The 23,666-nt window shown below is 40.2% G+C and overlaps 1 protein-coding gene across 1 annotated transcript in view; it reads left to right on the top strand.

The window, feature by feature from the left end:
- Window positions 1-23,666, top strand: part of LOC126284971 (hydroxyproline dehydrogenase-like) — a 123,891-nt gene that overhangs the window by 36,282 nt on the left and 63,943 nt on the right. The window contains exon 2 of the mRNA XM_049984249.1: window positions 3,641-3,830. Coding sequence (XP_049840206.1) covers window positions 3,663-3,830 — 168 coding nt within the window. The 5' untranslated portion in view covers window positions 3,641-3,662. The remainder of the gene's footprint in view (window positions 1-3,640; window positions 3,831-23,666) is intronic.

The following is a 23,666-nucleotide window of genomic DNA, read 5'->3' as shown; positions in this document are numbered from 1 at the left end:
ACCTTATAGTTAGTCCCACAGACTCATGAGGAAGAATACAATTTTATACTAACAATCTGTAATCATAGGATGAAGGCAACTAATAGAAAATGGTAATAGAAAATGACTGACATATCCCCTTTTTGATTTAAACAACAGTCATTGTACTGAAATGTTGTATAGTGAAACAAAATACCACATCTACAAGCAAAATATTAGTTTTAATCATTTCAACATGGTCATACACATGTAACATTGGAGAGTTAATTCCACATGTTTTACTTATTAAATAACCACTTTTATATCGACATAATATATGTTCATAAATTTGTTGCTCTTGGTCACTGTCCCAAAATTCACTTCCAGATCATTGGTGTCCTCTCCACCAGTCACTTTATTAATGTCGCATTGCTTTAGAAGGCTATCAAAATACTCATGAAACTGCAAAGAGATAACATCAATAATGCGTGCAATATCCTTCAGTTTCTCAGGTTTCAGTGGAATGACGTCCATGTATGCTCTCGGCACATTATGGAAATGAGGGACTTTCCCAGCCTTAACCAGACAAAAATCATATTTCACCATTCCACTGCTATTGGGTGAAACAGAGACACATTTTGATTGGTCAGTGTACTCAAATTGTTTGTAACGTGTAACAGCCCATTATTCTCCTTTCACAGTTGCAGACGTCTTAAAAAATTAATCTAGATGTTTGTGATACGTCACGAAATGTGTTCTGTGTGCATAGTTCAATATGTATGCTTTTCCTTGCTTTCTGTAGTACTATGAACCATAGGTGGGGAGTATACACTGTGTCCTGTTTCCCTTTTCTGTAATTCCAGACTTGTAAAGTCCCTATCATAGGCATTGTAGGAATGCTCACGGGTTGGGAACATGTGGAAAACGTTGGAAAATCTAACACTATGAACTAAAGTGTACCAAAAATGGACCATGGTGTGATTCCTATTCTATCCTGTACAGGCATCTGAAAATCCATACAACATTTTCACACTAGGAGCCACAGGTTTAGTTATGAAATCCATAAGGAGAGAAACAACTGCATTAGGGCCCTTCTTAGCAGTTACTTCATCAAACATATAAATTAAAGCTTTGCTATCAGAAAAGCTATGAATACCAAATACAAATGCCCATGGCTGCCGCAAATAGAACATATCAGTTATCGGTATGTGGGGAACAGGCATGTTCTGCATGAAATCAAATGTGATCATTTCTGATTTTCCCACCTCTTCTCCTTGTACAATTTTTTCACACTGTGCCCCTGACCTTCTTTTGTTTAATCACATTCCTCTTCCACAATTGGGGGCATCTTTTCTTCCTTCTAAATTCATGTAAATCATCTTGGGACTCATCTGATGGTTCCATCGCCAAAGCCATTTTGAAATCCCACAGCTGATTACTGCAAACCGTTACAGTGCTGCCCTCACGCCTCACGTTCTTTCGTGCAATATAGGGATTTGTCTCTGTGACAAGTCCTCTTTCTGAATGAAACATAATTTCAACACTGGTTTTGACAGGGAAAAAAACACTGAACAAGTCCCATTTTAGAACCAACACATGCGGAATCGTGTGAAAATACCAACTACAGTAATAACTCATACACCCCAAAAATGATGGCAGGTCCCTTTCTCTAATCTCAATGCCTCAATTGTTCAACATGACAGAAGTGCAACCCTTCCACAAATTGCTCCACATTTCAGTGCTGGGCCGTCAACAGGTGGTAGCATGTGAACTATTCAATGAAACATCATCGATATGAGCTTCTGGAGCCAAATACCCACTCATGTACCCTTGATGACTGCATGACACAACGCTTTATGCATTGTGTGGGCCTGTCAACACCGACATTAGACTGTTGATGACTGGAAACGTGTTGGTAGCTTGGATGAGCCCCGCTTCAAATTTCATCAAGTGGGAGGATGTGTATGGGTATGGAGGCAACCTCAAGAATCCTGCTTGTCACCAGGGGACTGCTCAAGCTGGTGGAGGCTCTGTAATAATATGGGGCATGTGCAGTTGGTGTGATATGGGATCCCTGATAAGTCTAGATACGATTCTTGACAGGTGACTTGTATGTAAGCATTCTGTCTGATCACCTGCATCCATTCATGTCCATTGCACCTTCCAATGGACTTGTACAATTCCAGCAATACAATGTGGCACCCCACATGTCCAGGAACACTCTTGTGAGTTTAATAACATCTGCTCACCACCAGACTGCCCAGACATGAACATTACTGAGCATATCTGGGATGCCTTGCAACATGCAGTTCAGAAAAGAAACCCCCACCCCCTTGTACTTTTATGGATTCATGGACAGTCCTGCAGGATTCATGGTTTCAATTCCCTCCAGCACTACTTTAGACATTGTTGCCTGCCACACCATTTTGCGGCACTTCTGCGTGCTTGCGGGGACACTACACAATGTCAGGAGGGTGTACCAGTTCCTTTGGCTCTTCAGTGTATACAGTGTGTCAGGAGGGTGACATGGATCAGATTTTATGCTCCAACAGACAGGTGACCATTGGTGAGTAGGGTGTGAAATTTTTGAAAGCCAAGGGTCCACGGTGGATGTGAGAGTGTCATGGTCTGGGGACTGTTTTCATGGTATTTCCTGCAGGATCTCATCATTCTGGAAGGCACAACGGATCAAAGCGGGTATGCATCTATCCTTGAAGACCATTTCCACCCCACATGTAGTTTGTTTTTCCTCAGAATGCTGATACCTACCAGCAAGACATTGCTACATGTCACACTGCTCACAGTGAACAAGCACTTCCAAAGAGCACCAGGATGAGTTTATTGTACTCCACTGACCAACAAAGTGCCCAGATTTAAACTCAACTGAGAATATGTGGGACCACCTTGATCAGGCTGTTCCAGTCACGGACCCTCAACCAAGAAAGCAAGCACAGCTGGCTATGGCACTGGAGTCAGCATGGCTCCACATCCCTGGCGATACTTCCAGAGCCTCATAGACTCTCTTCCTGCATGTCTCACAGTGGTCCACACTGCAAAAGGTGGTTGTTCAGGCTTTTGACATACGACCACAGTGTGACTGGACAGTGTATCTGCACTTGAAACTTACTACTCATTAGCCACTCCATCTACAAACTAACTGAATATCTACATCCAGGGAGTGTAAAGTTTTGTTTGTTATATGGCAAGCACCAGTGTTTGTTATAAATATGTGACACAGGTAGTTATCTACTGTAAATTTGAGTCAATATCTACAGATGCAAGAAAATATTTTCTTTGAAAAATACTATGGTAATCTTGCAAATACTACGTTATTAATGGCAGACAAATAGCAACTATATAGTAAAACTGAGGAGGCAACAGTTTATTCGAAAATAGAAGCATTCTTTCTAATTCACTTGATTAAATATAGTTAGCATGAGCATCATTAGCACTATATAGTAAGGTGATAGTTTACTGTTAATACAGAATACAGATTATTAATATATACCTTGATTACACAGATTATTAATGTATACCTAGACTTGTTCCATATCTCCAAAGGTTTTCCTTCATCATGGTGTCTATGGAAAATGGTTTTTGACTGAATGAATGAATTAATTAACCAATGAATGAATGAATAACAAATAGATGTAATCAGTTGATATTATAATTTTATTTTCAGCATACTGCACTCCGGGTAGAAGATGCATGTCAGTGGCAGATTATCACAGGTAGCCAAGCAGCTACTGGGGAAGCTTACTTTCGATGATCATCATGCTGTGTTCAGCCATAAGACTAACTGGGAACTCCTGCGAGCACTTAGTGTCCTGCTAGTGTGTGGTTCTGATCGACTGGTAGACAACAGCCTCCCGGTTTGTATACCTCTCTGTATCTGGTTTTCACAATTTGTAACCAAACTTGATGTTTAAGCATTGCTTCTTATATGAGTTAAATCAGTGTTCGTCTTGGCTCAACCTCAGTGTGTCCAGTACTAGAAGGCACTTCCCAAAATGCCTCTTGATGTGTAGGTGCTCACATGCCACTTTAACACACATTGCCATTTAGATATCTGGCCACCCACTGATTTTTTTATTTTAACTTTGTATGAAATTAATGTAGTAGAGGGGTCTTATGTACAAGTCCACCACAAAGAGGAAAATAAGCCTCAATGTTGTTTATCAGAACATTATCCCTTCAGCTGTTCAAAGGAATGTTACATGGTGTGCTGCAACGCAGCATAAAAAACATTTGCCATTATGAATGAGCCTACAAGATATTTTAAGACTTGCTTATGAAAGATCAGTACAAAAATTATGAATACGTAGCATTTTAATTAACTGTAAATAGCAAAGTGCAATCAAACTAATTTTTCTCCTTAACAAAAGTGTCATACACTGTCTTAGACCCAAATGTTAGTCTTAAGACTGTGGGCAACAATTCCAAATGTCCTTGCAGTCATTAACTCTTGTTATTTAATTTGATAAGTGTTACATCTTTACAGACAGCACTGAAAAGCACTAACAAGGAATTAATGTCTTCTACTATTTGTGGTGTGAAAACAGTGTCTAGCCACCAAGTGTACACATTTGCGAAGATTAGACAGTCAACATAACACTGAAAAGATTGACATCACTCATTCGTCATCACGTATTAGTCATGTAGTCTAAAGTGCTCTATTTCATCGTCAAGCAGTTTTATATAGTATCAATATTTTAACAACCAGGAGATTAACAGGTGGCATAAAAAGAGCTGCAACTTATATAAACAATACATTTTAAAATATTTTATAAAACTAAGAAAAGCCAAGCTTGAGGAAGATCAGTTTGGGTTCCAGAGAGACATAGGAATATGTGAGGCAATACTGACCCTAAAACTTATCTTAAAAAATATCCGCCCGTGGTAGCCAAATGGTCAGCACAACAGAATGTCAATCCTAAGAGTCTGGGTTCGATTCGCGGCTGAATCGGAGATTTTCTCTGCCCATTGACGCGCAAATAGCCAAAAAGGCATCAAATTGAAAGACTTGCATCCGGTGAACAGTCTACCCAATGAGAGACCCTAGTCACACAACATTTACATCTTAGAAGATATGTTAACCCTTTTGTGATTGATGAGACACATACGTCCCACTAAAGTGATACACAGTTTTGAGTGTTAGGATGTCATTATCCCATATCTGTCTACTGCTACAATGTAATGAGAAGCTTTTGAAACATACAAAAAACCACACACACACACACACACACACACACAATGGACCATTAGATGCACATATACAAGGCTGTGAGTGATTAAATTGCCTAGTATATGTTTATAGCTGGCACAGTGCATCTGTTTCATGAAAATCAGATCAAATCACCATCTTCTCTGTATCAAGAAGGTCTGAAGTAACTAAGTGTGTTTTTTATGATAATATACATTGGCCTGAAACATTACTACACTCCCTAGTAGTTCTGTTGTTTTATACATAAACAGCAAACTCCACAGAATGTTGAAGAGATTGGTATATGATTTGTCAAACCCACATTGCAATATTTACCTGGAAAATTTGTGTGCAATATTTCATGTTTTTAACTGTCATAAGAATAAATGAGTTTTGGCTTTGATTTGTAATACTTTTTCTATATTTTACATCCTGATAAAATCACTCTGCAAACAAAAATTTAAGTCTGAAAGTCCAAGATTCACATAAAAGTAAGGACCTAATTAGGTTCATGGAACACATGTGTCACACTTCACTGATTTTCAGAATTGGTCACCTCAAAATTATTTTGGTGGTGAAAGTGATTTATTGAACATAACAGAAGACAGTGCTGGCCTTTTAATTTTCAAATATATGCAAAATAGCTTTTAACCTTGTAAGGGTTAAGCAATATAAACTTGCATCCTTAACATTCCCACTTCCATGATTACCTTAATATTTGGATGGAGTGAGTTCAAATGCTGGAGAAAATTAGTAATGTCTCTGTCCAAGGGGGCCACATCACAAATGTATCATCTATATACCACCAGAAACAGGAAGGTTCAAGACTTGCCAATTGCAGTGCTTTTTCCTCAGAGTTCTCCATAAAACAGCTGACCTCCATGGAAGACAGAGAACTTCCCATGATGATACCATCCACTTGTTCAAAATACTGGTTATTAAATAAAATAAGTTGAGGAAAGTACATGTTTAAACAGTGCCATAACATCTTTCTCAAACATACTGCTGGTAAGCTCTGATGAGTCCTGTATAGGTATTTTCATCAACAAAAATACTAGATTAAAGCTAACCAAAAGATTTGACAATTGCTTAAATGCCTTCATACGCCCTATTAAGACCTCTGAATTCTGTAGATGATGGTCACATTTGCTTACGAGAGGTTCCAACAACTAATTAAAGTGTTTATCCAGGAAATAGGTAGGATCTCAAATGTTGCTCACTACGGGACAAAGAGGAGACCCACATTTATGGATCTTTGGTAGGCTGTACAGTCTTGGTGGAATTGCAGCCTGTTGGTGAAAGCCCTTGAGGACATCAGTCAGAATGTAACTCTTTTTCAGAAGGCCTACAGTTTTTCTCTGAATCTCGCCAGTGGGATCTTCTCTTAGCTTCCAAAATGTAGGGTTGTTAAGCAATGCCTCTATCCTGCTATTGCACTCAGCTCATGAGAGAAGGACATTGACATTAGCCTTGTCAGAAGATAAAATAACAAGGTCTTTGTCTGCTCTCAAGTCTAGCAGAGCCTGCCTTTCTGCTGAAGCGATATTACTCTTGAGTCCCTCCTAATCTCTTCTGCAATGTCACTTGGAAGTTTCAAAATTTCCTGTCACTGGATGGGTCTTCTCTTTGCCCATTAGGGAGCAACAGCACAAACAATAACTTCTGATTCACAACCAGACACAGTATATTGCAGAGATTTAATTCAGCTTTTAACCTCAGGAGCGTCCAGCGTCTTTGCCCACAGCACACATGTGGAAGGACTCTCTGCAGCACCCGGAGGTGTCACTATGAATGTCACTTTCATCCAACTGTGAGTGCCTTCTCCCACAAGCGTATTTTCTGCCCCTAGCCTGGCAACTTTCAATGCCACCATGGGAATATCAACAGTCACATATTGCAGCATTGACAACAGCAGCTACAACCTCCTGAAGATGTTGAACAATTGTATTGATGGAATATTGTGGGATTTGCACACTAGTATTCGGTGGTAAGCCTGAGATATTGCTTGCAACAAATCTGTTAGGAAAGTCTAAAAACTCATATTCCTTGACATATTCAATATCATTCCAAACAATGATCAAAGGATGAGTAAATAAATGAATAAATCTATAGCAAATAGCACTAACAAGGAATACTGACAGTATATAAAAAAGACAGGATGAATGGTCACAGACTTGTTTGACTCACAGGAGAGTGTCACAGAAATGATGAAAAACCAAATGGCAAGTACTTTAATTTAGATGTCAGCTGCGCCACATAATCCTGCACACAAAGTTTCAAGAACAGATATTAACTAATGAGTCTAGAGACGCATTACCATGCTTATCTATCTCTCCTGTATGATGTGTGATGAAAGTATTAGACTAATTACAGCATACACAGAGGCATTTGTGCAACTATTCCTACATTCCTCCATATGTAAATGGAATGGAAAGACCTTAGTATTTGGTGAAGTGGGAAGTACCTTCTACCAGGCAGTTCACACAGAATTGCAGAATATGGGTGTCAATTCTACTAAGACAAAGCAGAAAGATTCATAGGCTCTTGACAAATCACATGACCTGGAGAAACACCAAAATTGTTTTTTCTAGTTTATTCTTTATTTGTAGGTGGAAATTTCTGACAGTAAATGGGCTTGACTAATATTCCCCCAATCTCAACACATATCGAAAGGAGCATAGTTTCATAATATATCTACACCTGCCAAGAGTCTGATGATTTACGGCTGAAGATATGCTTGGTCTACAGGGTGTTACAAAAAGGTATGGCCAAACTTTCAGGAAACATTCCTCACACACAAATAAAGAAAAGATGTTATGTGGACATGTGTCTGGAAACGCTTAATTTCCATGTGAGAGCTCATTTTAGTTTCGTCAGTATGTACTGTACTTACTCGATTCACCGTCAGTTGGCCCAATTGAAGGAAGGTAATGTTGACTTCGGTGTTTGTGTTGACATGCAACTCATTGCTCTACAGTACTAACATCAAGCACATCACGACGTAGCATCAACAGGTTAGTGTTCATCACGAACGTGGTTTTGCAGTCAGTGCAATGTTTACAAATGCAGAGTTGGCAGATGGCCATTTGATGTATGGATTAGCACGGGTCAATAGCTGTGGCATGGAATGTTTGTATCGAGACAGATTTCCAGAACGAAGGTGTCCTGACAGGAAGATGTTCGAAGCAATTGATCGGCGTCTTAGGGAGCACGGAACATTCCAGTCTATGACTCGTGACTGGGGAAGACCTAGAACGACAAGGACACCTGCAATGGATGAGGCAATTCTTTGCTACGGGAGAACCAGTTGTTTCCGTACCATGTACAGGGTGTGCAGGCACTATCAGCAGCTGATTGGCCTCCACGGGTACACTTCTGCGAATGGTTCATTCAACAATGTGTCAATCCTCATTTCAGTGCAAATGTTCCCTTTACGGATGAGGCTTCATTCCAATGTGATCAAATTGTAAAATTTTCTGTGAACGTTTGGGCTGGCATTGTTGGTGATGTCTTGATTGGGCCCCATGTTCTTCCACCTATGCTCAATGGAGCACGTTATCATGATTTCACCTGTGCTGCTAGAACATGTGCCTTTACAAGTACAACACAACATGTGGTTCATGCACAATGGAGCTCCTGCGCATTTCAGTCGAAGTGATTGTACACTTCTCAACAGCAGATTCGGTGACCGATGGATTGGTAGAGGCGGACCAATTCCATGGCCTCCACGCTCTCCTGACCTCAATCCTCTTGACTTTCATTTGTGGGAGATTTTTGAAAGCTCTCGTCTACGCAAACCCGGTACCAAATGTAGAGACTCTTCGTGCTCGTATTGTGGACGGCTGTGATACAATACGCCATTCTCCAGGGCTGCATCAGTGCATCAGGGATTCCATGCGATGGAGGGTGGATGCATGTATCCTCGCTAACGGAGGACATTTTGAACATTTCCAGTAACAAAGTGATTGAAGTCACGCTGGTACATTCTGTTGCTGTGTGTTTCCATTCCATAATTAATGTGATTTGAAGAGAAGTAATAAAATGAGCTCTAACATGGAAAGTAAGCGTTTCCGGACACATGTCCACATAACATATTTTCTTTCTTTGTGTGTGAGGAATGTTTCCTGGAAGTTTGGCCGTACCTTTTTGTAACACCCCGTATAACCAATGGGGAAGACAGAGCAAAAGTGTGCAAAATCTCATCTCTGGTTAGCAGACTATGGACCCATCAATGTGTACAATAGATTTAGGCAGGAACAATGTGACTGGAGACTTACCCTCTCAGACAGTGTGATCCGTAATTTAAGTGGGAAGTGAGAGTGGTGAATAATTGGAGCTTTGCATTTAGGCAAGTCAAAGCAAGAGCATCTGTGGATTCATTAATTCATTCACACATCATGTTCCATAAATCCTATTGTACAGGAGAGTCTTCGTGGATATAGAATGAGCCAAATTATGCATTAACAACCAGAAGAAGACATTGCTGACTACTTTTAAAAAGTACACTAACAAAAATTAAGACAAGTCCTAAGTTACTCAAACTGATGAGGACTGTAATTGTCTCCATATTACTTAATATACACCACTGAGCTGCTGTTCCCATCTAATGCTTTAAATGTAACATTTATGCAACTTTACATACTCTACTACCAGCTGTCTATGTACTGGCAATGCTAGGTTTTATCTAATACAAATATTAAAAGTTACATTCCTCATTCCCAGTATGCAGAACTGACCACTAGATGTCACAAGAGGAAGAACTGATATGGGGGGGGGGCGCCTTGAACAGAAAGCACTGTGTCATCTGTAGAGAAGCAGTAGCGGCAGAATCATGGAGTCAGCCAGGAAAGCTCAATGATTTTAAACATGGACTAATCACTGGATGTCTCTTTAGCAACAAATCCATCAGCAATCTTTCAAACCTTCTAAAATTGCCCAAGTCAACTGTTGGTGATGTGATTACGAAATGGAAATGCAAAGGAACAACCATCACTAAACCTAGACTGTTGGACAGTGACCAAGAAGCATAGTGACGAGTGGTTGTAAAAAAATCACATGGAATCAGTGGAAGGAATCACTAGTGTTTTCCACTTTGCTACTGGCAGTCCAGCTAACATATTGACTGTGTATAAGGAGTTGAAAAGAATTGGGTACAATGGTCGACAAGTTCCTCATCAGCCACACATTTCTGTGGTCAAGTGCTAAGTGAAATTTGAGGTGGCATAAAGTCTGATGTTACTGGACAGCAGATGACTGGACATCAGTGCTATCATGTGTAATACAAACAGATAAGTACACAGAAGCTAGTGTAATGGTACAGGAGCATGGTCCCCATGTCATGCTTAAGAAAAAACTAAATGCTGAAGAATATGAAGACATTTTACAGTACTCTGCACTGCATATGGTAGAGGAACATTTAGGAGACAGTGTTTTTATCAGCATGACACTGCACCCTGTAATAAAGTAGCATCTGCAAGGCAATGGTTTGTGGACAATAACATTTCTGAAATGGATTGGTCTACCCAGGCTCCTGACCTGTACCCAACACAATACTGTTGGGATGAGTTAGAACATCAGCGTCTTTTCAGACCCCAGTGCACAAAATCACTACCTTCTCAGTTCTTGAGAAAGAATATTCTGCCTTCCCTCCACAACGCTTCACGGAAGGTGTCCCCAGCAGTGTTCAAGCCATTATAACGTGAAGAGTGGACACACCACAGTACCATACATTAATGTATACTAATAGGTGTCCAGATACTTTTAGTGAAACAGTGCAAAACATAGGAGCAGCTAATGAGGTATATTTTACTTAGTTTTTAAATATTGATGATTTTGAGTTTTCTGCCAGATGTGATTGACTTTTGCATAAGAATATGTTATGCCATTTGAGCCCCTGATGCCTGGAACCGCATGACTGCTACAGTCGCAGGTTTGAATCCTGCCTTGGGCATCAATGTGTGTGATGTCCTAAGTTAGTTAGGTTTAAGTAGTTCTAGGGGGCTGTTGACCACAGCTGTTAAGTCCCATAGTGCTCAGAACCATTTGAACCCTTGATAGTGATGAACGGCTTATCCAGAAATCAATTTTACTTCTTGTATTGTGGTTGCAAACTGCTGAATTCATCCTAAATTAACTCTTGTCTTTAACCATAAATACCATTAGGAAGTATATGTTTTGGCATGTAACAGTAATAACCCCAAGGTCCATGAACAAGCTTCTGCAAAATGTTTTGTTATCAGTTTTGCACAATATTCTTGTTGCACACTTCTTTTACCTTAGCTGCAATATCCCAGAAGATTATGCCAAAGGACAGAACTGAGTGAATGTATGCTAGCAGTTCTGTCTGCAGGCCAACACAAGGAGAGATATTTCTGAGTAGAAGCAGGCAGAACCTTGCTTTTTGTTTACTTTATCCACATGCTGGTGCCACTTCAATTTATTATGCAGATGCTGGTGAACTTCACACATGCGCCTGCAGATCTCTGTTGCTGGTATCTACGTCTCTTTTTTTTTTACCGTGTAGATGTGTCATCAGCACACATTACAGTTTATGACAAGTCCTCCATCACCTAGGTAAATCATTTATGTAGACCAAGAACAGGAGCAAGCCTAGGATCAAACCCTGCAGCGCATCACATTTAATGTTTAACATTTTGGAAAATGGATTACAAATGACGTGTAGTACCACATTCTACAAATACATCTACAAAACCTCCTGAAACATTGTTTTTGTTCCAGAGAATGAGAAGGTGATTAAAATGTGGTTGCACTGCACTGGCAAATTGCCACCATGTCAATACCCAAGTTCAATAACTTAATTAAAAAATGTGTTGCACTGTGAAGTTAACATTAACTTACCCCCACAACATGCTCTGCCAATTTTACAACCAAGGATAGCATCATTCAACAAAATTAACACTTTGGGTCCTGAGCCATTGCGCGTGGGTGTCTACCATAAAGCCTTGCTGATTTTAATGTACTTTAAACTACTATAACTTGTGAAAGGTTTCAGTTATAACAATAAAATTACCCTTATTGAAAGACCTACAGTTTCTTGTTTCAAACCATATATAATACCTTTCTCTTGAATTAATACATACTTTTGACAAGCGTTATTATTATAACATTGTTTTTGAAAAGAGGAAAAATTGGTCGAAGGTATATTCACTGTATTTTATTTTACACAGAAGTTGTAATTGGGATGGATACAGTATGTCTTATATACAGTAACTTCCTGTAACTATTTTAGGAAGCAATTTTGCTCTTTGTGTGGTAAATTTTGAAGCACGGCATTTTGCACAATGCTACTTTACATTCACTACACTGGTAGCTTGTGTCATTTCGCCACACTTTTCCAGTCAGTTTTTTCCCTCTCAGAGAACACACTACACACTGTTTTTGTTTCTGTTTCTTACCTACTTCTGTCTCAATCTTTTCCAGGAAATGATTTCCAGTTGATAGTCTCGAGAGTCCAGATGGATCAGGTCGGGGTTCAAGATCTTTACTTTGTGCGAGATCTGCACAGATAACTGTCATGAAGTGAGATGTGAGGTGTTTTCCAGTAACCTTATTATATAATATGCAGGAACTTACAATCACCATTAGTATAACATGGAATGTCAACTTTCTCCACCACTTCACAGTTCGATGTTCAAATGCGCCGTATGACAATCGCTGATCTGATAAGTCAACACCAAACTTGTTTTTATTGTAGTCCACTACACAGGCTGGCTTTGACTTCTCTCTTCTCTCTGATCAGTGAAAGTGACCATCTCAGCAGTGTGCCTTGTACTTATCATATGCACATTTCTTTTGTCCTTCCAACACAGTGCTAACATATTTCCTTTACGCCTGAAAATAAGTTCACCTTGCTGAAGGTTCGGATCTTTTATAGCACGAGGCAATCCCTGCCGAGATTTTCTTGTTGTTCCCACAAGAGCAGTTTTTGCAGCTTCCAGTTCTGAAGCAAGTATTGGACTTGTGTAGAATCTCTCCATAAACAAAGTGTAGCCTTTTCCTGACAGATTTGCAAACAATGTCTTTACCAGAGTCACTGTGTCAGACCTTTCACCCGAGTAAACAGAGAAATTTCAGATGTAACCTGTGTCAGATTCGGATAACATGTACAGTTTGATCCTGTATTTATTTGGTTTTTGTGGCATGTACTGTTTGAAATACACACAACCTCTAAATTTACACATGCCTTCATCTGTTGTAATTTTTTGAGATGGTGTATACGCACGCTAGAAATTAGCACACACATTATCCAGGAGGGGTCTCACCTTGTGCACTGGGTCATAGCCAGTTTCTCCTTTCCTGTAACTCGCGAGCAATTTCTTTGTCCGTCAAGCCACACTTCTCCATGTCGACACTACTGAGAACGTGCGGGAAAAAATCGCCGCTCACAAAACACGACAAACGAAAAGGGAAACACACCCTTCCACAGCATGCCCACACCATCTAGTGACCAATACTCGAACTACAGTCCATGCAGTGCCTCCCAGACAAGCGGGAGCCATAAGAACGCACAAAGGAAGGAAGGGGAAGAATGAGAACTCGCGCCCGTAAAATTACGAGCGCCGGACTTTCAGGCAGGCCGCGTACACCCGTATTTTTACGGGCATCAGCACCTAAGTGTTAAACTCCTAGTGCAAATCATTGTTTTACCCACCTACACATCAATTGTCCAATAGCTCAGTCATATTTGGTCTAGTTCTCATGAACAACAATGTTCTTTCAATGTAAGATAGTATTTATGTTTGGAAACATAGAGTCTGGCTTTAGCAGCTGCCCGGAGTGGATGTGTCACACTTCCACCTGTGAAGCATGTGAGCTTGTGTTTGTTTACACCACAACTTAGCCAGCACGTGATCTTCGTGCATTGAGGTCATGGCAAATAAGTTCAGGAAACTGACATCACATGTCAATGATCAATAACACTATGTGCAAACATGTTTTGAATAAGACCAAACAGGGACTCCGTTTCCAACATACTGAGGGTAACGTCAGCGTAGTCAAAGTTGAACACGCAGAATTAGGTGTTAGAACTATTCACCTTTTCAAACTGCCATGTGAGGTACCTACAGAGGCCATCTTGGTGGCTTTCTGTTCATGACCATAAGGCAGAATGCTGGGCCTACGTCCACATGTACCCTGTTCTGATATGGGTATCACGGCGACAGAGTCACCGTGGTCATGGAGTGAGGATTTTGAAGAAACAGCAGATCCCATACAGGAGTCATCACCATTAGGGGAAGCAGCCTGCTGATGTCAACTTCTGCACTGTGCGAGGGGCAGCAACAGACATCAACAATTCACTCCACGCATGTCATTAATGTCTATGTGCCTTCTGGTAGTGGATGTCGACATGAAAGGGCACTATTTTATTTGGAGGAGATTGCCCCACTGTTATCAGACCGAAATGAACATATTCTCTTTCAAGGGAACTTTAACTGTATACTTGGCTGGGAAGATCAATACCTGAATTTCACTGCAAGCCAGGAGTTGTGTCTCATTGTTAGTGATCTACCCTTACGGGTTACCTGGGAGGTGAGGAGCGCAGATGGTCTGGTCTTCATGTTTCACATGAGTCATTTGGCTAGTCAGTTAGACTGCATTTATGTCTCCCATTGGCTGGTTGATGAGGTGCTCAACGTAGAGTGCTGGTCTGTGGTATTCTCTGACCACTGCACATACATGAGTACATTGCTCTTTCCCTGTCAAGAAATTTGGAGGAGTCAAGCACCATGGAAACTCAACACTCAGCATCTGCAGGATCCTGACTGTCATCAAAATATCACTGAGACATGGAAAAGATGGTTAACAGCATATTCGATCCTATGCATCCATCATGGACTGGTGACGAAATATGCCAAACCAATGCTCCAGCGCACATTCATCATTTACAGCAGAGAGGCACCCGCTTGATTTAGGCACACTACTGACTTCTACTTCAGTGCTCTTCAAGACCTTGATGGCCAGCCATCTTCCCCCAAAGAAGAAACTGAATGCAGTGTGACTGAGGCAAAGCTACTAGTGATTACACAATGGAAACTTCAGAGGGCTGTGGAGAGCGCCCACAGACCTGACGTGGTGTGACGAGAGAGTCCCTCCATACACAGCATTGTGAACAATTGCAGACAGTAGCCAAACTCATAGATCATCATGCGCAGTGGGTCACCTCCCAAGGAGACACAGTCGACTGCTTTGTTGAATATTATCATTAAGTCCACCGTGCCAATGATGGGGCCATCGTAAACTACAATCCTATCAGTGGACTTTCCATGTATCCTCACACTTGAATAAGGGATTGTTAATGGAACCTTTCACCTCTGAGGAGGTCACTACCGCTATCTTCAGGGGTGCACTGTGCAAGTCACCAGTCATAGATGGGCACCCTACTGAATTTGATCATATATTTTTTGGTCTCATGTCTACACAATGGACGAAAATGTGTAATTAATTAATCACACCTGCAGCTGTGATTCCTCCAGCTTTTGTCGAGGGCCTTATTGTTCCCATTCATAAACTGGCACCTGGAAATACTATGGATCACTATTGCCCTATCACCTCAGTAAATAATGATCACAAGATTATTGTGTGGTTATTGGTGATGCACTGCAGACCCTTCTTACCACGTGTCCTCTCCACTGCACAAACTATGCCAGGTTGCACAGTTAATGTCCAGACAGCAACCAGAGATGGTCATGACATGTTTGTACTGCAGAGAAGTGCAGACTTCATGCAGCAATGGATGCTGTAGATTTTGACAGCGCATTTGAAAGGGTGCACTATGTCCTGCTATATTCTCTTTTGGAACGGGTGGGCTTCACTCCCTGCTTCATCAGCGTCCTTCAGCAGCTCTTTAGCAGGATACATCTACATCTACATTTATACTCCGCAAGCCAACCAATGGTGTGTGGCGGAGGACACTTTACGTGCCACTGTCATTACCTCCCTTTTCTGTTCCAGTCGCGTATGGTTTGTGGGAAGAACGACTGTCTGAAAGCCTCATTGCGCACTCTAATCTCTCTAATTTTACATTCGTGATCTCCTCGGGAGGTATAAGTAGGGGGGAAGCAATATATTCGATACCTCATCCAGAAACGCACCCTCTCGAAACCTGGGGAGCAAGCTACACTGCGATGCAGAGCGCTTCTCTTGCAGAGTCTGCCACTTGAGTTTACTAAACATCTCCGTAACGCTATCACGGTTACCAAATAACCCTGTGACGAAACGCGCTGCTCTTCTTTGGATCTTCTCTATCTCCTCCGTCAACCCAATCTGATACAGATCCCATACTGATGAGCAATATTCAAGTATAGGTCAAACAAGTGTTTTGTAAGCCACCTCCTTTGTTGATGGACTACATTTTCTAAGGACTCTCCCAATGAATCTCAACCTGGTACCCGCCTTACCAACAATTAATTTTATATGATCATTCCACTTCAAATCATTCCGCACACATACTCCCAGATATTTTACAGAAGTAACTGCTACCAGTGTTTGTTCCGCTACCATATAATCATACAATAAAGGATCCTTCTTTCTATGTATTAGCAATACATTACATTTGTCTATGTTAAGGGTCAGTTGCCACTCCCTGCACCAAGTGCCTATCCGCTGCAGATCTTCCTGCATTTCGCTACAATTTTCTAATGCTGCAACTTCTATGTATACTACAGCATCATCCGCAAAAAGCTGCATGGAACTTCTGACATTAACTACTAGGTCATTTATATATATTGTGAAAAGCAATGGTCCCATAACACTCCCCTGTGGCACGCCAGAGGTTACTTTAATGTCTGTAGACGTCTCTCCATTGACAACAACATACTGTGTTCTGTTTGCTAAAAACTCTTCAATCCAGCCACACAGCTGGTCTGATATTCCGTAGGCTCTTACTTTGTTTATCAGGCGACAGTGCGGAACTGTATCGAACGCCTTCCGGAAATCAAGGAAAATAGCATCTACCTGGGAGCCTGTATCTAATATTTTCTGGGTCTCATGAACAAATAAAGCGAGTTGGGTCTCACATGATCACTGTTGTTGGGTCTCACATGATCGCTGTTTCTGGAATCCATGTTGATTCCTACAGAGTAGATTCTGTGTTTCCAAAAACGACATGACACTTGAGCAAAAAAACATGTTCTAAAATTCTACAACAGAGATATAGGTCTATAGTTTTGCGCATCTGCTCGATGACCCTTCTTGAAGACTGGGACTACCTGTGCTCTTTTCCAATCATTTGGAATCTCCCATTCCTCTAGAGAATTGCAGTACATGACTGTTAAAAGGGGGGCAAGTTCTTTCGCGTACTCTGTGCAGAATCGAATTGGTATCCCGTCAGGTCCAGTGGACTTTCCTCTGTTGAGTGATTCCAGTTGCTTTTCTATTCCTCAGATACTTATTTCTATGTCAGCCATTTTTTCGTTTGTGTGAGGATTTAGAGAAGGAACTGCAGTGTGGTCTTCCTCTGTGAAACAGCTTTGGAAAAAGGTGTTTAGTATTTCAGCTTTACGTGTGTCATCCTCTGTTTCAGTGCCATCATCATCCCGGAGTGTCTGGATATGCTGTTTCGAGCCACTTACTGATTTAACATAAGACCAGAACTTCCTAGGATTTTCTGTCAAGTCGGTACATAGAATTTTACTTTTGAATTTACTGAACGCTTCACGCATAGCCCTCCTTACGCTAACTTTGACGTCGTTTAGGTTCTGTTTGTCTGAGAGGTTTTGGCTGTGTTTAAACTTGGAGTGAAGCTCTCTTTGCTTTCACAGTAGTCTTCTAACTTTGTTGTTGAACCACGCTTAAAGTTTTTCCATAAACACTCAACATTGTCAGTGTCGGAACAGAAATTTTCATTTTGATCTGTTAGGTAGTCTGAAATTTGCCTTCTATTACTCTTGCTAAACAGAAAAACTTCCTCCATTTTTTTATATTCCTATTAACTTCCATATTCAGGGATGCTGCAACGGCCTTATGATCACTGATTCCCTGCTCTGCACATACAGAGTCGAAAAGTTTGGGTCTGTTTGTTATCAGTAGGTCCAAGATGTTATCTCCACGAGTCACTTCTCTGTTTAATTGCTCGAGGTAATTTTCATATAGTGCACTCAGTATAATGTCACTCGATGCTCTGTCCCTACCACCCATCCTAAATATCTGAGTGTCCCAGTCTATATCTGGTAAATTAAAATCTCCACCTAAGACTATAATATGATGAGAAAAATTATGTGAAATGTATTCCAAATTCAATGGTCGATCCGACAAGGTTGCTTGCTCCCTGTCCATACACCATTACGCAGTGGTGCTGAAGCCGCTCATAAGCCTGAAGATGATGCAGTTGTTTGGACTCTCCTTACACAGTTGCACCTTTCAATGTTGTGCATATGCAGATGACATCTTGCTGCTGGTCCCTTCTTGGGAGGAGGTCGTACAGATCCTCAACACAATCACAGCTCATGGGAGAGCAGTTGGAGATGAGATGAATGTGCACAAATGTCCACCATGCATAAACAATAGTGCAGTGTCGAGGCCTCTATTATTTACCATTTACTTGCTGTCCTCGTGCCTGCATACCTCTCCCTGCCAGTCCTGGTCTGTAGAATCAGGCCTGCATAAACACACATTGTGGCCTTCATTGTGGAACTCAGTTCTGCTTCCATCGAACTCTCACGGATGTGCCTGCCACAGGCAAAGGATTTCTGTGACCTTCTCCTGCATGGTGCCACCTGTAATGTCATAGAAAGAAAGTTCCCATTGTTGCAGTGGGCTGTGATTTGGTAACATATTCATCACAGCTCCTTTCCGACACATATGTGATCGTCTTGTCATTATGTGACCTGTGGTTAGTATCCAACTAATCAGCAGCTCCATGCCATAGGACTGGCACTCTCTCCCCTCTGTGCTATCTGTCGTAGTGTTAATGATGATCATCACCAATTCAGCTGTGTCGCTGCTGTTGTTGGGATGACAAATGGTCGCATGTTTTCTATGAGTTCCACGGCATGTTATTGGCACTGTGTTCTTTCTTTACTCAGCAATGGAATGTTTTTTCTGCAACAGAGTCATGGGAGGCTCTCGATAAAGAGCTGGACTTTGGCATATCCATATGGAGATGCTCATCATTCACGCCACGCCTTGATTTTTGGCAATACTTGCAGACTGCACATGCAGAGGTTGCGCGCAGTCTCCAGTATCATGTATATTTTGCCAATTACCTTAACAGCATGTTTGCTATGCCACCACTCAACTGGCATGTTCCCAGAGTTGCAGGTGGCTGCCAGACTCAGAATGAAGCATGACACACCTACACCTTGGATTTGGACTGCCTGCCATCCTGTATCACCTTGCCGGATTTTCGGCAGGGTTGCCACAAGTTTCCCCAAGTGAAATTTCCCGAAATTTTCCTGATTTCCAGACAAGTTATAGCATTCTTCCCTCACAAATTTTGAGATATCAAGGGTAAGTAAAGACATAAGTTGACAAAAAACTTAAGGACTTCTATATTTCTATCTGTGAGCAAAAATCTTAAGTACTAACATCAACATCTTTTGTAATGATCTTTTTTTGGTTAAAGAAAGCAGGCCAAATCATATATATTTTCATTAAGACCACTGATTTTCTTTTATTTCAATAAAAAGAAACACTATTGGTAACAAAAATACACATTTCGTTGTAGTCACAAGACAGTTTTAAAATACCTTCACTGATTTCAGAAAAAAACTCAGAAAAAAGTCAGCTTCTAGAAAGAAGTGTATAAGGTGGAGAAAAGTTGTGTAAACCAACACTACAGGTGACTGACAATAAAATGTTGGTTCTATTATGTCCGTTACTGTCAGTTATTACTCACTTTGTTATGTCAATTATTTTACAGGTACTGTGTGACTTTTCTTTCAAGAAATACATGTGTACATGGCAAACAAACTGCCAGCAACTGTTATCATCCATACTTTCTGATATATAAACTACTTTTAAAGTGCCAATATGTACTAGAATAATTTAAATATCTATAAAATGCCATTATGTACAATGTACCTGTGGTGAGACAGTTGCAATTCCTGAAATCCATTACCCACAGTGAGGAGCATCACAGTCCTGGGTCCATAAATAAACCATGAAAATCTGCCGCATTAAACCACACGCAAACAGACCCAGCCCTTGCGCTGATCGATGAGACTAGATCAGACAGGCAGAGCCCACATATTAGTGGGAAACTATGGGCTTCAGATCAGTAGGGCCAATCCATGAGATACCCACAGAAATGGCCTGCAGTTTTGGCCCATCACGAAGTTCACTCATGTGGCAAGCTTTTCACATGTCACAGACACTAAGTTGATGAAAGGAGACCATGGTGATCAATCCATGCAACAGGTAAATTGTGCAAATACTCTGAGAATCAGTACTAACAAGGATGGGTAACAACTCATCATAAAGATGATCGCTGAGCCTCACATTCACACCATCACTCAGACACAACTCACACAGATGTCTGCTGTCTCCGGCGACTGCGTCAACAGTCTCTGAGAATTAGATCGAAACAAACCACTTCTCATGCCTCCTTGCCTCTCGTTGGCAGCTGCTAGGCTAGCAACAAGAAGTGGTGGCAGCATTGACTGTAAGTTAAGGGGAGTGGTAAAAAGGGGAGAAGCAGTAAGAATGAGGGAGTACAGAAGCAGAGCACGTACTCAACTGTGCCCAGCCATCAACGGTGTGTGACATCTCAGTAAACAAGTCATTTCATCTACTGAGACAAAAACAAGGTTTTCCAGTATTTTTTCAAGTTTCCCTGATATTTTTCTAATTTCCCTGATACTTTTGAAATTACTTGATATTTCATGATTTCCAGAACTTGTGGCAAATAAATAAATAAATAGGTAAAATTAATATGAGCTGTGTAAGGGAGCAGCACAGCTGCGGGAAAGGGGAGGCATCATGGCCGAGCCTTGGGATTCAACCCCTGTCTCCTCCAACCTGTGGCTGACTAAGGCGCTAACAAACAGAAAATACAAAATAAATGAATAAATAAATAAATTTTTTAAAAAAGAGAAAAATAGTGGAAAAGAAAGATGTTTTTCTTATTTCAGTCATTGAGAAAATGTAAGTTAAAAAATACTAAAATAAAATAAAAAGTAAAAATAAAAGTTGGTAGGAAAAACATATTGGTAGAACACTAGCACACAAAAAAGATTATTAAAAAAAGTCATTAGAGCTCTAGTCTATTGAATTTTGTAAGACGATGTCCATAAATAACTGGTTCAAACCTAACCCAAAAGGACAACTTAACTTATTTGTAAAATGACTCAGCAGTCCTCACATATGAAAACCTAATCTCAATTACAAAACTTCATCACACTGATCAGAAAAAGAATACTATAGTATTTTCCTTGCTGTTTACATGCACTTATGTTTGCAATTGCTGCTCATACGCATCAGGCTCAAAACGATATGGTTAACATAGCCACAATTTTTACTTTATTACAAACAATGCTTTTTATCTTCATACTGTCCAGCTAGGATCCTTATTGTTTAAACTTTTGCAGTTTCATCATCTTACATAGAGATGAAGTAAGTCTGCTTCAGACACTAATGTTAGTTTACACTCACAAACATTATAGCCCTTATGCCCATTTCTCAGGCTAAGACAAATGTGAAGCTGTATATAACACATTCCACAATGGAAACAGCTGCTACAATCAATTCTTGCTAACACTATTTTCGTACTTCAAGTAAAAGTTTAAAAGTACATATCTTTTCCAGGATTCAAACATGTGAACTCTTTACTTGCAGTTGGATGCATTACCCATTGAACTACCAAACACCTGCTTAATACAGTATCTCTGCTCAGTGTCTTCTACAAAGGAAATCATCACTAAGTTTTTGCCAAGAATAATTTTATTGTGCTTTGAATCGCAGCTAGTGACTGATAGTCAACAATCAAGTAATAATATACAGACCCATTTGCAAAAGTTCTACAATTCCTTAGCGTTGAATGAGGTTAATGATGTTGCTGGGAACTGGGAAAAGAATGTCTGCTGTTGCACATATTGCCACTCCAAATGGGTGGAGTACATACGCATCAACTTCCACAAGGCTGCCACTATCAGCGTTCACAAAATTGCTTTCTACTGTGACTTAGGCTAAAGCCCCTGTAATACATGTATACCTTCGTCTTACTTCTGGTCTGTGACGTCAGAACAGCATCAGCCAATGACAGAGCGCTTTCGATCATGTGATCAAATCTTGATACTTTTAAGCTTTAATTACCTAAAAATAACAGAATTGTTTTCAGAATATTGACTGTAAATGCTATTTAAATTTTATAATCAATCAGAATAACAACAATCTGAACCATATTTTTTAACATAGGAAGATAGCCAATTATGTGATCTACATAATACAAGACCTTGGCAATACCACAGAAAACATGAGTGTGACACCAAATGTGTTCAAAATGTAACTATCATAAAATTCAATCATATGAATGTATCATCAACTTCTTTTCCTGAAATTAATAAAATCAAGCATTCACTCAACAATTTAAGCTCACCTGGTTTTAATAGTGTTTCCAACAGAGGAGTAAGAATTTGTTCCTATGTAATAAGCCCATTCTTATATGAACATGTAATGCATCACTAACTCAAGGGATTTTTCCCAGGCGGACTGAAATATGCTGTTGTTAAAACCCTCTTCAAGAAAAGTGATATGAGATATGACAATAATTACTGACTCGTTTTACTGCTGACATCATCCTGCAAAATTTTTGAGAATGTGATGTATTCTAGAATAGCATCTCACCTTAGCAACAATAGTATCCTTAGCAAATAACAGTTTGGATTTCAGAAGGGTTGCTCTACTGACAATGCCATTTACACATTCACCCACCAGTTTTTACAAAGTATTAAATAATAAAATAGCATTGGCTGATATTTTCTGCAATCTGTCTAATGCATTTGATTGTGTGAATCACAGTACACTCGTAGACAAATTAACATTTTATGGGACTGGTGGCACAGCCAACCAATGGATAATGTTATATTTAACCAAAAACATGCAAAACATTGTACTTAGTAATTGAAACAATACAATCCGGGGACATATTCTGACGGGAGAAATCATGTATGGGATTCCCCAAGGTTCAGTCTTGCATCCACTACTGTTCCTCATATATGAAAATGATCTTCCATCTAGTATACAACAAACAGAACAACAATCAGAATTAGTTCTTCGTGCTGATAGCACTAGTATCACAATCAATCCAAGCATACATATAGAAACAAAAAAATGGTAAGCAAAGCTCTCAAAAGTATCATTGATTGGTTTTCTGTGAATGCTCTCACTCTCAAGTTTAAATACACCCAACATATTCAATTCTACATATCTAGAGGTACTACACCATTGATAATTGCAACACATGGTGAGGAAATAATAAATAAAGTGGTAACTTCAAAATTCTTATGGGTCCATATTGACCCATAACTGACATAACTGAAAAAAAATCACA

Source organism: Schistocerca gregaria, chromosome 8 (assembly GCF_023897955.1).
Source record: "Schistocerca gregaria isolate iqSchGreg1 chromosome 8, iqSchGreg1.2, whole genome shotgun sequence".
Classification (NCBI taxonomy): domain Eukaryota; kingdom Metazoa; phylum Arthropoda; class Insecta; order Orthoptera; family Acrididae; genus Schistocerca; species Schistocerca gregaria.
Note: the sequence above shows the minus strand (reverse complement) of the source record. Positions and strands in the feature narration are given on the sequence as shown.